Below are 14,471 nucleotides of genomic sequence, written 5' to 3' on the forward strand. Positions count from 1 at the left end.
CTGTTGCTACCTCTGCTGCTAGTGCTACTGTTGCTACCTCTGCTGCTAGTGCTACTGTTGCTACCTCTGCTGCTAGTGCTACTGTTGCTACCTCTGCTGCTAGTGCTACTGTTGCTACCTCTGCTGCTAGTGCTACTGTTGCTACCTCTGCTGCTAGTGCTACTGTTGCTACCTCTGCTGCTAGTGCTACTGTTGCTACCTCTGCTGCTAGTGCTACTGTTGCTACCTCTGCTGCTAGTGCTACTGTTGCTACCTCTGCTGCTAGTGCTACTGTTGCTACCTCTGCTGCTAGTGCTACTGGTGCTACCTCTGCTGCTAGTGCTACTGTTGCTACCTCTGCTGCTAGTGCTACTGTTGCTACCTCTGCTGCTAGTGCTACTGTTGCTACCTCTGCTGCTAGTGCTACTGTTGCTACCTCTGCTGCTAGTGCTACTGGTGCTACCTCTGCTGCTAGTGCTACTGTTGCTACCTCTGCTGCTAGTGCTACTGTTGCTACCTCTGCTGCTAGTGCTACTGTTGCTACCTCTGCTGCTAGTGCTACTGTTGCTACCTCTGCTGCTAGTGCTACTGTTGCTACCTCTGCTGCTAGTGCTACTGTTGCTACCTCTGCTGCTAGTGCTACTGGTGCTACCTCTGCTGCTAGTGCTACTGGTGCTACCTCTGCTGCTAGTGCTACTGTTGCTACCTCTGCTGCTAGTGCTACTGGTGCTACCTCTGCTGCTAGTGCTACTGGTGCTACCTCTGCTGCTAGTGCTACTGGTGCTACCTCTGCTGCTAGTGCTACTGGTGCTACCTCTGCTGCTAGTGCTACTGGTGCTACCTCTGCTGCTAGTGCTACTGGTGCTACCTCTGCTGCTAGTGCTACTGTTGCTACCTCTGCTGCTAGTGCTACTGTTGCTACCTCTGCTGCTAGTGCTACTGGTGCTACCTCTGCTGCTAGTGCTACTGGTGCTACCTCTGCTGCTAGTGCTACTGGTGCTACCTCTGCTGCTAGTGCTACTGTTGCTACCTCTGCTGCTAGTGCTACTGTTGCTACCTCTGCTGCTAGTGCTACTGTTGCTACCTCTGCTGCTAGTGCTACTGTTGCTACCTCTGCTGCTAGTGCTACTGTTGCTACCTCTGCTGCTAGTGCTACTGTTGCTACCTCTGCTGCTAGTGCTACTGTTGCTACCTCTGCTGCTAGTGCTACTGTTGCTACCTCTGCTGCTAGTGCTACTGTTGCTACCTCTGCTGCTAGTGCTACTGTTGCTACCTCTGCTGCTAGTGCTACTGGTGCTACCTCTGCTGCTAGTGCTACTGGTGCTACCTCTGCTGCTAGTGCTACTGGTGCTACCTCTGCTGCTAGTGCTACTGGTGCTACCTCTGCTGCTAGTGCTACTGGTGCTACCTCTGCTGCTAGTGCTACTGGTGCTACCTCTGCTGCTAGTGCTACTGTTGCTACCTCTGCTGCTAGTGCTACTGTTGCTACCTCTGCTGCTAGTGCTACTGTTGCTACCTCTGCTGCTAGTGCTACTGTTGCTACCTCTGCTGCTAGTGCTACTGGTGCTACCTCTGCTGCTAGTGCTACTGTTGCTACCTCTGCTGCTAGTGCTACTGTTGCTACCTCTGCTGCTAGTGCTACTGTTGCTACCTCTGTCCTAGTGCTACTGGTGCTACCTCTGCTACTGGTGCTACCTCTGCTCCTAGTCTTTCCACCCCTCTTCCTTGCCTATAAGGCAGCTCACGGCCTGTTGGGCAAGTCGGAATGTGGTAACCCATAAACATTATAATTTTAATTGTTGGTTTCTTTGGCTAAACAAACCCACGTGCTTGATCCCAGGGTAACGAAATTGCGTATGTTATTTAATCACGAGGAAGGTAGTGTTCAGTTTCTGGGGGAACCTATGTTGGGTTCCAGCTCCCGGGACTTGGCTTCCAGCTCCCTGGACTTGGCTTCCAGCTCCCTGGACTTGGCTTCCAGCTCCCTGGACTTGGCTTCCAGCTCCCTGGACTTGGCTTCCAGCTCCCTGGACTTGGCTTCCAGCTCCCGGGACTTGGCTTCCAGCTCCCTGGACTTGGCTTCCAGCTCCCTGGACTTGGCTTCCAGCTCCCGGGACTTGGCTTCCAGCTCCCGGGACTTGGCTTCCAGCTCCCGGGACTTGGCTTCCAGCTCCCGGGACTTGGCTTCCAGCTCCCGGGACTTGGCTTCCAGCTCCCTGGACTTGGCTTCCAGCTCCCTGGACTTGGCTTCCAGCTCCCGGGACTTGGCTTCCAGCTCCCTGGACTTGGCTTCCAGCTCCCTGGACTTGGCTTCCAGCTCCCTGGACTTGGCTTCCAGCTCCCGGGACTTGGCTTCCAGCTCCCGGGACTCGGCTTGAGCAACCCGTCCTCAGGCAAGGTCCTTCCCGCCAAACACACACCGAAACTACGACGTTGGTACAACGTTCGAACAAGTTTTAACACCTAACCAGTTATAACAACCAATATAGCAAGTTGTAACAACGTTCTAATCCGTCATAAACACGTTAAGCCAAGATGTAACAACTTTATTACAAGTTGTAACAAGCGGAAAATAGAGACAGTTTCGGTTTGTGTTTCCAGGGTTCCTGCTGATGTTCTTACATTGACACATTCGTCAATTTAAGTGAAGTGCGTGAAATCAAAATCAGTATTTTTCCGTGTATAAAGTAACTATTATATGATAGAATTTGGTGTATAGTTAAGCTTAAATTAGGTTACTTTAGGTTCTACTAGCAAGTATTTGTAGTACGTGGTTGAAGTGTTTACAGCGGTGAGATTCGAGCAGAGGACGTCAGCGAAGCACTGGTCTAGAAATGTTTGAATTTCTAGAATAGTTCAGCGGTATGTAAAATGGTTTTCTTTCATAAAGAGGGGGATTGACGACTGAATTAACATATTATATCTTACATTATGTTGCCTTAAATGAATACACCCGGGCAAGGGCTTTAATAAATAGAGAAATACGGTCTCCTTACGTGTGTAATGTGGCAGTTCAGTGGTGTTGGAATGCCTGTGATAAATGAATGAGGAAATAAATGGACTGGAACCTAATATAAACTACTTTAAAATAAGCATGCAAAATATAACTGATGAAAGTCCTCAGCTGGGTTGTAAGGCCTGGAAACACAAACCGAAACTGTCTCTATTTTCCGCTTGTTACAACTTGTAATAAAGTTGTTACATCTTGGCTTAACGTGCTTATGACGTGTTAGAACGTTGTTACAACTTTCTATATTGGTTGTTAGAATTACTTAGGAGGTGTTAAAACTTGTTTGAGGTGAGGTCGGTGTTTTCTATGAAGCTTTTCAAGGTAAACTACAATATTCACAATTAGTATGTCACATATGCACTTATTAAATAAGCCAATATTGACTATAAGCAAGTGCGAGAACGGGTTGGAACAACACACTCTGGCCCAGCTCATGGAATATTGGAGCCAATGATGTCATTATACTAGTAAATATAACAACTAGTTACTGCATATGATCCAAGCAAGATTTATATGCAAATATGGTCACCTGATGATAACTATGATAGCAATTGAAAACTACTTGATGAATTATAGATTATTATATATACATATATTCAGATTTTGATTGAAAATTATAACAGATGGTTACTGGATGGTGGGGATTGTCCCCGCTGCTTAACGATTCAAAATTTTACATGGACATATTAAGGTTATAAAGCATGCAGTTGGCCAATTTTCACTCTTAAAAAACACTTAATAACTTATACAAAATTGAAAACCAGTGCCCATCTGACCGTTGCCAGATTTACGATATCTCTTGATGAGATAAGGTGCAGTATTTTGGCGATATAACAGCGTTGTTGCAGTGATTGGATACCCGCTGTAGCGTTTGTCTAAAAGATTAAGATTAAGATGACGGATTAAGATGATGTGGTGGTGGTGAGCCACTCTCTACACTCGTATTTAGATAAATATATCAGTAATTTGTCCTGATTTATAGTTTTAACACCTCCCTGAGAATCTTAGGGAGGTGTTTTAGTGGATTAATACTGCTGATTGAGATTAGTTTGTGCGGTATAGTCTTGTTGATAATCTGGAGCACTACCACGTGTTCACTCGGGATGTAAACAAAGCGATCTGCTGAATAACCGCTCCAGGCGGTTACTCTCCAGGGCGGCGGCTGCCTCCCCTCACAGTGAGGGCGACGACAATGAATACTGATTTAGCTATTTTTCTTGTCTAGACAGATTGAGATAAAGTAGGATTATAAGATAAATATATATTGGATTTAATGATTATTGGTATTATAGTACAAATTTATTCTTTATTATGGATTTGAAATAACCATCACCGAACATCAAATGATGTTCCAATGGTATTTCAATTAAGACAGCGTCTTGTCAAAGCTTCTAGCTCCTTGAAGACACATGAACATAGTCATCCATAATCGTGGTAGCGGACGTGACGTATAAGATCTAGACTAGGATTTCTTAGATCAGTAGATGTAGGATATTGACTTGATGTATAATATAAAAATAATGATTCTGATGAAGGATATACATGTATACAGGAATTATCCATTTCTTAGATTATAATGTTGAATATAGTGGTGTAGTTTACCAGCAGTGGTCTCAGCACTCGCTCTACATCACACAAGTGCAGTTTCCAGCAACGGATCATGGGATTTAAAAGCATTAATTTGCAGCCTGGGTACCATTCAGGTTTTACATATGATACATATTTATAAGATGTAAGCCTCTATAGCGTTGGCAATAATTTTATATATATATATATATATATATATATATATATGTGCGTGTGTGTATATATCACGAATATAAACACGTGATTAAAAATGTGACAGTGTCAGACCACGGAGGAAAATTAAAACGGGAATTTCCTTAAGTACTTTCGTATATTAATACATCTTCAGAAGGAGTCACTCCTGAAGATGTATTAATATACGAAAGTACTTAAGGAAATTCCTGTTTCAATTCTTCCTCCGTGGTCTGACACTGACACACACACACACACACACACACACACACACACACACACATATATATAATATATTTTAATAATCTCACTAAGAACTCTGACGTGATGAGGATTGGGACCTGCGTTACCAGGGCTGGCCCCCTACAGGCGGACACAGTACTAATACCACTCCGCCAGCAAAATCCTAATAAGGATTGGCTGGTCGTGGGTGATTGACCAATATAGCAGTATAGGATGAAGAGGAGACATTCTTGTATCAGAAAAAGAGACGGACCTTGGAGTAGACATAATCTAAATTATAATGTTAGACACACATATATAACACTATTGACCGCAGCAGATGCCATTTAGGCCAAGTATTCGTGTTCTCCAGAAACTTAGACAAGGAGGTTCCCTGAATGCCCCTGTTACCTAGCAGTAAATAGGTACCTGGGAGTTAGTCAGCTGTCACGGGCTGCTTCCTGGGGGTGGAGGCCTGGTCGAGGACCGGGCCGCGGGGACACTAAAGCCCCGAAATCATCTCAAGATAAACTCAAGGAGCCTTTGGGGCGCCTATACACATCTGAGACCCACAGCTCAATATGCGTCCCTGGCATATAACCCTCACCCAAAAAAGGATAAAGAAAACTGGAGAAGGAATAAAAATGTGAAATTAGGCTCCTTCCAGAGCTGAAGGGTTTGAGATACGAGGAGCATCGGAAGAAACTGGACTTTACATCACTGAGAGGAGAGGAAACAAAATAACGTAAATGATTCTGAGGGGAAATTGACAGAGTAGACAAAGCATTAATGTTCAAAGATAGAAGCATCAGAACGAGGAGCCATAGACAAAAACTATTCACAAATGAGTCGGAACATAAATTTATAAATAATTTTTGTGTTGGAGTCTTTCAATTTAATAGTCCTACAATGGGTCACAGAAAGTAACATGTTTAATGGGGATAAGCTCCAGTTACTGCCCTATGGACAAAACGAAAATATCAATGCAGAAAACAATATAAAACAGTTAAACAACACTAGTCAAAGACAAGCAGTGTAAAGGATTTAGGAGCTGTCATGTCAGAAGACCATACGTTCAAGACCACAGCAAAGTTGTTGTCATAACTGTAAGAAAAATGACAAGCTGGATAACAGTAACCTACCAATCAAGATAACAAGATATGCCACGCCAATGATGATACTTTTTAAGACATTAGTTTTCTCTGAAGTAGAATATTGTTGTACACTAACAGCCCCATTCAAAGCTGAAAAATTGTTAACCTGGAGAGCGTGCAAAAAACGTTTACCGTTAGAAGCCAGTGAATAAAACGTTTAAAATACTGTGGACCCACTATAATTTTTTTAATCTGTATTCCCTAGAGTACAGACGGGAGACATACATAATAATTTACATTTAGAAATTATTAGAACTGGTTCCAAACCTGCACACAAAAATAACACCACATGAAACCCGAAGGTATGGCAGGATGTGCAAAGTAGCCCCACTAAAAATCAGGAGGTGCAATAGGCACGCTGAGAGAGAACTCATCTTCAAGGGCTCAAGACTTTTCAACACTTCCCCTCCACATTAGGGGCATAACTGGCCGACATCACTGTTCAAAAGGGAAGTCGACAAGCACCTTGAAAGGATACATGATCAACCAGGCTGTGACTCGTACGTCAGGCTCTGTGCAGCCGCTTCTAACAGCCTGATTGATCAGACCAGGAAGCATAGTCAGATGTCTATGTATGTATTAACACGATGTACTGAACGGGGTGAGAATAGCTTGAGCTACCTCATCCCTTTGTGTGTATTTTACCTCAAACCTATTTCAATTCAATTTCATAGTCAGAGACCGGGCCACAGGGACGTTGATCCTCGAAATCAACAGGTTCGAAAAGGTTCAAGCCCTCAATTAAGTGCACGAAGTTAGGGTAGTCTTTGAATCTGACTCCATACAAAGTTGTAAATGTAGGTATAAGAGTGTGGGAAGTCATTGTATTCATCTAAGAACCTTGTGAAGGGGGGAGGGGGAGCTAGAGACGAGCCCAACCCCTGCAAGCCAATCTAGGCTAGCATGCATACACTGACGCGCGCGCGTGCGCACATGCTAATTCCTAATGAGCCTAATATCCCCGCCAATTTAGTATTTTAACAATTAGAGCATTTTGTACATGTTTTTACCGCGGCCAAACAGTTTGTAATTAACCTGATAGTGTATTACCCGTTCATGTATATGGGCAGTGTTTTGTATAAGGGAGCCGGTCGGCCGAGCGGACAGCACACTGGACTTATGATCCTGTGGTCCGGGTTCGATCCCGGGCGCCGGCGAAATACAATGGGCAGAGTTTCTTTCACCCTATGCCCCTGTTACCTAGCAGTGAAATAGGTACCTGGGTGTTAGTCAGCTGTCACGGGTTTCTTCCCTGGGGGTGGAGGCCTGGTCGAGGACTGGGCCGCGGGGACACTAAAGCCCCGAAATCATGTCGGGATAACCTCAAGATAAGGTGGAGTCACGGATAAGGGTCAGGTATAGGTGCCTGGGCCTGACAGCTGAGTGGACAGCGCTCGGGATTCGTAGTCCTGAGGTTCGGGGTTCGATCCCCGGTGGAGACGGAAACAAATGGGCAGAGTTTCTTTCAACCTAGATGCCCCTGTTCACCTAGCAGTAAATAGGTACCTGGGAGTTAGACAGCTGCTACGGGCTGCTTCCTGGGGGTGTGCAACAAAAAGAAGTCCTGGGCGAGGACCGGGCCGCGGGGACGCTAAGCTCCGAAATCATCTCAAGATAACCTCAAGATAGGCTATGTCAGGCCTCTAAGTGTGTCGTTCAAAATTAAAAGTTTGCTGATCATTTAAATTAAAAGTCTACCTGTATCAGTACACAAGTTTAAACCTGCCAAAATGAGGTTTTTGGAGAAATTCTGCTTCATACATAGATTAATGTACTCGTCTAGATGTATTCCCTGGAAACACAAACCGTAACTCTCTCTTATTTTCTGCTTGTTACAACTTGTAATAAAGTTGTTGAACAACTATATGAACAACTGAAAGGATAAAACTTATCCTTTCAATAAGTTGTTACTTATTGGCTTGACGTGGTTATGACGTATTAGAACGTTGTTACAACTCAACCCGTTCTCGCAAATTTAATAAGTCAATATTGACTTATTAGTTGCGTGCATAGGTGACATACTAAACATAATAGTTTCCCTTGAAAAGCTTCATAGAAAACACCGACCTTACCTAACCTACTTAGTATGTTAAAATAAGCATCTTATAGCTTCGTAATTACAATTGTTACTTAACCTATTATAGGTATAGGTTAGGTAATAATTGTAATTACGAAGCAATAAGATGCTTATCTTAACATACTAAGTAGGTTAGGTAAGGTCGGTGTTTTCTATGAAGCTTTTCAAGGGAAACTATTATGTTAATTATGTCACCTATGCACATATTTAATAAGTCAATATTGACTTATTAAATTTGCGAGAACGGGTTGTACAACTTGCTATTTTGGTTGTTATAACTGGTTAGGTGGTGTTAAAACTTGTTCCAACGTTGTACCAACGTCGTAGTTTCGGTGTCTCTTAATAGTCGTAGGCTGGCAGTGTACCTTTCATGGTGTAATTTTCATATTATTTCCCAGCCTTAAAAGTAAGACTTTTGGTCTTTTGTACATGTTGTGGATCCTTTCCGATCTGTTCGTTCAGTAATTCTTCTCTGCCGTCTAGTTCCTCCATTTTGCCCTCAGGCACAACCTGGCGAGCCGTGGAAGAGTTCCAATAGATTTTTCTTTGTCTTAAAGAAGATGCAGCAGCCTATCCTCCAAATACTATCCTCAAAAAAAATCTATCCTCTATCCTATCCTATCATCTATCTATCCTCTATCCTATCCTCTATCTATCCTCTATCCTATCCTATCCTCTATCTATCTATCCTCTATCTATCTATCCTCTATCCTATCCTATCCTCTATCTATCTATCCTCTATCCTATCTATATAAAAAAACCTATCCTCAAAAAAATATACTTGCAGCATCTTTTGGTCAAACGTACAAAAATGGACTGATGGTACACACACAAAATTTGGAATAATAACTATACAATCTAACGTGTCCTAGACCTAAATAAGCTGTCCTATTTATCCTAAGCTAAATAAGCTGTCCTATTTATCCTAAGCTAAATAAGCTGTCCTATTTATCCTAAGCTAAATAAGCTGTTCTATTTATCCTAAGCTAAATAAGCTGTCCTATTTATCCTAAGCTAAATAAGCTGTCCTATTTATCCTAAGCTAAATAAGCTGTCCTATTTAGCCTAAGCTAAATAAGCTGTCCTATTTATCCTAAGCTAAATAAGCTGTCCTATTTAGCCTAAGCTAAATAAGCTGTCCTATTTAGCCTAAGCTAAATAAGCTGTCCTATTTAAGCTATTTATCTTAGGCTTATTTTAGTACACAGTTGCGTTATTAGACGTAGGAAAGAGTAGGATTGGCTGATGCCTTCTTTCTCGTGTCCTCTACAAAATGTGTAGATGACGTTAACTTTTCTTTGGGGGGATATAAGTGTGTTTCTGTACGTTCGATCAATAGTTGCTATATGTACTATCATTTCTCTATACGTTGGTGTGTACGCACGCATCTTTGTGTACATGTTCAGGCTTGTGTACATGTTTGGTGGCGCTCTGTGAGTGTGCGCGTGCGTGCATGCTTGCTTGTGTATGTATGTGCGCGCGAGCGAGCGAGCGTGTGTTGCTGGCAAGACAGCAGGTGGTAGGGCTTGTCACCCTGTAATAATGTGATCGTTGTTTACACCTTCAGGTGTATAACCCAGCCGCCGCTCCTGTAGTCCTCCACCTCCCCCCACTCCCGGCTATTTTTATCCAGTTTCTGTCTTCCTCATTTTCTTCCTTCTCCTCCTTCTCCTTCTTCTCCTCCTTCTCCTCCTCCTTCTCCTTCTTCTCCTCCTTCTCCTCCTCCTCCTCCTGTTCCGTCCAGGAGAGGCAGCGTCTAACCCACAACGTTGCCAGTTACCTCGGCTTTATTCCCAAGACTGTTAAGTAGCCTTTCATGTGGGATGGTGTCAAGCGCTCTCTGACGATCAAGAAAAACGCAGCTCACCCCTTCCTGTTATTGTCATTTTGTCTTAAAATTTCACTACATTCGTTTATACGTAAAGACTATTTTGAAACCATGTTTGTGTTTGGTGATGAAGTATTGTAGTTGTATAGTCTTCAGGAGTCGTGTTGTGATTATTGTCTCCTGTATGGAGGAATGTTTCTCACTGGTCTGTAGGTCAGTCCTTCCTCACCACTTATGAATGCTTCTTAACCCACATGAACCACATGTGAACCTTAGCTCAGTCGATTAAGGCAGCGCCTGGGATGCTCTCGGACGCAGGTTCGAATCCTCGTCACGGCCCTTGTGGATTTGTTCAACCCACATGGGGGTTTTACTTATTTTTCGACAATTCCTTTCCTCCTTTGCTGCATCTGGGGGGAGATTTCTTGTTTAAGTCCTCCAATGTATACTCGCCTATTTGTGCCTGCAGGATCGAGCTGGCACAATTGCGTGTGTGTGATTGAGTGTGTGCGTGCGCTCGCCCTGCGTGTATGCATGCGTGTGCGCGGGCGTTTGTTGATAGAGGCCAGAACGCCAGCTTGCATGACTGAAGGCATGCAGTATGCACACTGCCGTGCATGCTGGCTCACCTCTCAATTGAAAAAAAACATGTGAATGCTTAAGCACGCTTGGTGTAGTCTCTGCTGTTATTGTTTATCTTGCATTTTTTTCTTTTCCCTTTTCTCTGTGCTCTCCTCACCTCCCATCCCTCTCTCTCTCTCTCATTTGCCCTCTCTCTCATCTGCCCTCTCTCATCATCCCCCCTCTCTCTCATCCCCCCCTCTCTCTCTCATCATCCCCCCCTCTCTCTCTCATCATCCCCCTCCCTCTCTCTCTCTCATCATCCCCCCCCTCTCTCTCTCATCATCCCCCCTCTCTCATCCCCCCCTCTCTCTCTCATCATCCCTCCCCCTCTCTCATCATCCCCCCCTCTCTCTCTCATCATACCCCCTCTCTCTCTCATCATCCCCCCTCTCTCTCATCATCCCCCCCTCTCTCTCTCTCATCATCCCCCCCTCTCTCTCTCTCTCCTCTTCTCCCCTCTCTCCTCTTCTCCCCTCTCTCCTCTTCTCCCCTCTCTCCTCTTCTCCCCTCTCTCCTCTTCTCCCCTCTCTCCTCTTCTCCCCTCTCTCCTCTTCTCCCCTCTCTCCTTCCCTCCCCCTCCTCCCCTCTTCCTCTCCCTGAGGCGAGACTCGTTCTGGTTATCAGACGGAACGTGTTTCTATCAAATAATTTTCAATATCTTGGTAAAACCGTTGGAGCATTTACCAGTCCTGCCTTCTCTGTGAGGCTGGTGGCGACCACCTCGCCTGTGAGGGGTAAGACAACACACTCGCTAAAGATAAACAATAATGACAGGACAGTTTTGGTTGTTTAGGGATTATTAGGCAATGGATTTTTGTTCTAAAAATCCTGGAAAATCGTTAAATTTGCCATCCATGCCGGGAAATCGATGATATCGTAAACAATATTCGTAAATTCAAGCGTGGGTTGGACATATGATATATATGGACATATATGATATGTATATGTATATGCCATGTATATGTATATGAGTGGGATTGGGTGGAAATAAATAGGAGCTGCATCGTATGGGGCAATAGGCCTTCTGCAGTTGCCTTTGTTCTTGTGTTCTAATCTGGGCAGGTAATGGGAATTATGTATTTTTTTGGGCTTACAGGTGGAACTAATATAAGGAATATTAGTTGTGTGATGTGCAGACGTATAGGAGAGCCATAGAATAAGAGTAAGGGCGTGGGGATCCCAGTCATATGTGGACTTGTCTCTAGAAGGGCAGCTGGGAATGAATAGTTGTCAAGCACTATTTTTCTCTAATGCCCTCTAGATAAATTAAAGGCAAATGCAAAATCATTCATTGATAACTGGGACATTTTTGCATGGATATTAGTGCACTGTCCCGTTACTTGTATTTATGTATTAAATATATGTAATCCATTCATCTGTATATCCATCCATGTCTTCCATTCGTCCATCTATCCAATATCCATCCGTCTTTCAGTTGTGTGTATCTGTCTTGTAAATTTGTGAAAACTGACCCAGCTATAAATGTACAAACATTTAAGAAGTTGTTATTTAGTTTGAATAACGCTCGTCATGATGTCCAAACCTCACGTCAGAAAATTAAGACACAACGTTTCGGTCCGTCATGGACCGTCATCAAGTGGTGTAATGGGGAATGTCGTTTCGTAATTTTTTAATGTGTGGTTTGGTTATCTTCGGCCATGTTATTGTGACTCATCATAGGCTTCACTTGCAGTGTTGCCCACTCACTTGCCGGCCCAAATATTGTCACCTTGCATGTGCTTGGATTAAAATCGAGTAGCCATGTCTCAGACTATCTCAAGTTCAGCTGGAGGATATAGCAATCCTGCGGTGTCCCGATTTGTCTGTCTTATATTGCGTGTGTGGTTGTTTATGTATATTTTTGCGTATATATACATTCATGTATGAATGTGAGTGATTAAGAATTATGGAATGTGCTATTCATTCTCATTGTTTTATTTCTCTGGATACGTGTTGGGTCGACCTGTTCTGTTATCTAAGTTATGGTGTTTAAGAAATAAGTCTCCGACGGTCTATTCCTCGTGTCTGTCTATCACTTGACCCTCAAGTAATAACATCACTGGCCTCAGCCTCCCTGTCATCCCGAGCCTATAAGCTTAGCGGTGAAAACCAAACGGAATCCTCTACATCTCTGCCTTAATAGCTTCCACCTCTCTCTTGTATTTCCATACCTGTTATAACCCAGGATCCAACCTGCTGTTGAATGCCAGACAGATGTGTGTGTTCAGTCCCCGCTTGCATGTGTGCCATCGGGCTGTCACTCTCCTGTTGTGTTTGATGATAGTGATTGGAGTGTTGTGAGGGCAACCCAACTTACGAACTAATTGGTTGGGTGTCTGGTGACCACCGTTTCTGTAAATGCAGTCTACTATGGAAAGTTATGACGCAAAGATATACCCGTTTTCTAATGCAGCAGACTCGTAGGTTTGGTGAGGTGCATGGTCTCTCTCTCTCACTCTCTCACACTCTCTCTCACTCTCACACTCTCTCACACTCACTCTCATGCACACGCACGCAGAGACAGGAAGCAGCCCGTAGCAGCTGTCTAAATCTTAGGTACCTATTTACTGCTAGGTGAACAGAGCCATCATTTGAAAAAACTGCCCAATTGCTTCTGTCTCGGTTTGGAATCGAAGCAGAGCTGTAATGACTACGACCTTCCGTGTGGTGAGTGAATTCACCTAGTTATGCTTGCGGGGGTTGAGCTCTGCTCTTTCAATTGTCAATCAACTGTTTCTACTACTTTTTTTCCACACCCCACACACATACACCCCAGGAAGCAGCCCGTGACAGTTGACTAACTCCCAGATACCTATTTACTGCTAGGTAACAGGGGCATAGGGTGAAAGAAACTCTGCCCATCGTTTCTCGCCCACGCCCGGGATCGAACCCGGGACCACAGGATAACGTGTTCAGCGTGCTGTCCGCTCAGCCACCGGCCCTTGTGTGTGTGTGTGCGTGCGTGTGTGTGTGTGTGTGTGTGTGTGTGTGTGCGTGCGTGTGTGTGTGTGTGTGTGTGTGTGTGTACACTGGCCTAGCTGTGATTGCAGAGTTGAGCTAGGCACCTGGCGCCGCCTTCCGAACATTCTTAGATTAATTCAAGTACTCATATCTCAATCTTTTATCATATTTACATTTAAAACTTTCAATCAGATTAGCTTGAATGACTTCTAAGTCTCGTTTGTTCAACTGTTGAGTTGAACAGTTCACTATGGCACTGAAAATGGTTCTTTCTGACGTCTCTGTGACTCATATGCGTGTCTAGTTATAATCTATGGTCCCACATTCTGCTTTTTTTCCTGTTGAATAATGCTGCTTTGTTTACCTTATCACTTTCCATGTGAGTATTATATGTTGTCATGTCCTCCCATCTCTCCTTTCCTCCAGTGTGGTAAGGTGTAGTTCTCTGTCTTTCCTCAAAGTTTAATTCCTTCAACTCAGGAACGAGTCTTGAACATCGCTGGATCTTTCCTAGTTTCTCCTTATCCTCTTTAGGTAAGGGTTCCATGCTGGGAATGCATATTCAAGTGTGGGTGTCACTTTCGCTGTATATAAGGTCCGGAAATCCCCTTTCTCCTGATTTCTGAAGGATACACAGATGAGGGCCAGTATGCCATATGCTGCTGTTGTTATTCTGTTAATGTGGGCTTCTGGCATCAGATTTGGGGGTGTGGATAGTAGTGGGAAACGAGACAAGTCGCGACCGTTGGGAAAAGCAAAACGGTCGTGACTTGTCTCGTTTCCCACTACTGTGGACGTAATCCCAAATCTGATGCAAGGACTTTCTCCTTTTCTCCGTTTCTGGTAATTCTCAAGTCG

At 44.0% G+C, this 14,471-nt stretch overlaps 1 protein-coding gene across 1 annotated transcript; it reads right to left on the reverse strand.

The window, feature by feature from the left end:
• Positions 1-1,864: 1,864 nt before the first annotated feature.
• LOC123745728 (uncharacterized) lies at positions 1,865-14,160 on the reverse strand. The gene is made up of 5 exons (XM_069317737.1): positions 13,978-14,160; positions 9,814-9,931; positions 6,112-6,213; positions 3,766-3,864; positions 1,865-2,352 (listed from the first exon to the last, which is right to left on the reverse strand). The coding sequence occupies exons 1-5, from the start codon at positions 14,158-14,160 to the stop codon at positions 1,865-1,867; spliced, it is 990 nt and encodes a 329-aa protein (XP_069173838.1).
• Positions 14,161-14,471: the final 311 nt, after the last annotated feature.

The sequence above is a fragment of the Procambarus clarkii genome, chromosome 88 (assembly GCF_040958095.1).
Source record: "Procambarus clarkii isolate CNS0578487 chromosome 88, FALCON_Pclarkii_2.0, whole genome shotgun sequence".
Taxonomy (NCBI): domain Eukaryota; kingdom Metazoa; phylum Arthropoda; class Malacostraca; order Decapoda; family Cambaridae; genus Procambarus; species Procambarus clarkii.

Bases quoted from the DNA above. Each gene is read 5' to 3' on its own strand.
- LOC123745728 (XM_069317737.1), bottom strand. From the start codon at position 14,160: ATGGAACCCTTACCTAAAGAGGATAAGGAGAAACTAGGAAAGATCCAG. The intron at 6,214-9,813 runs GTGGGGGGAGGT...ACAATTTTTCAG, and splicing joins CTGGATAAAAATAGCCGGGA to CTTTGAATGGGGCTGTTAGT. The intron at 3,865-6,111 runs GTAGGTTACTGT...TTAATCTTTTAG, and splicing joins ATATCTTGTTATCTTGATTG to ACAAACGCTACAGCGGGTAT.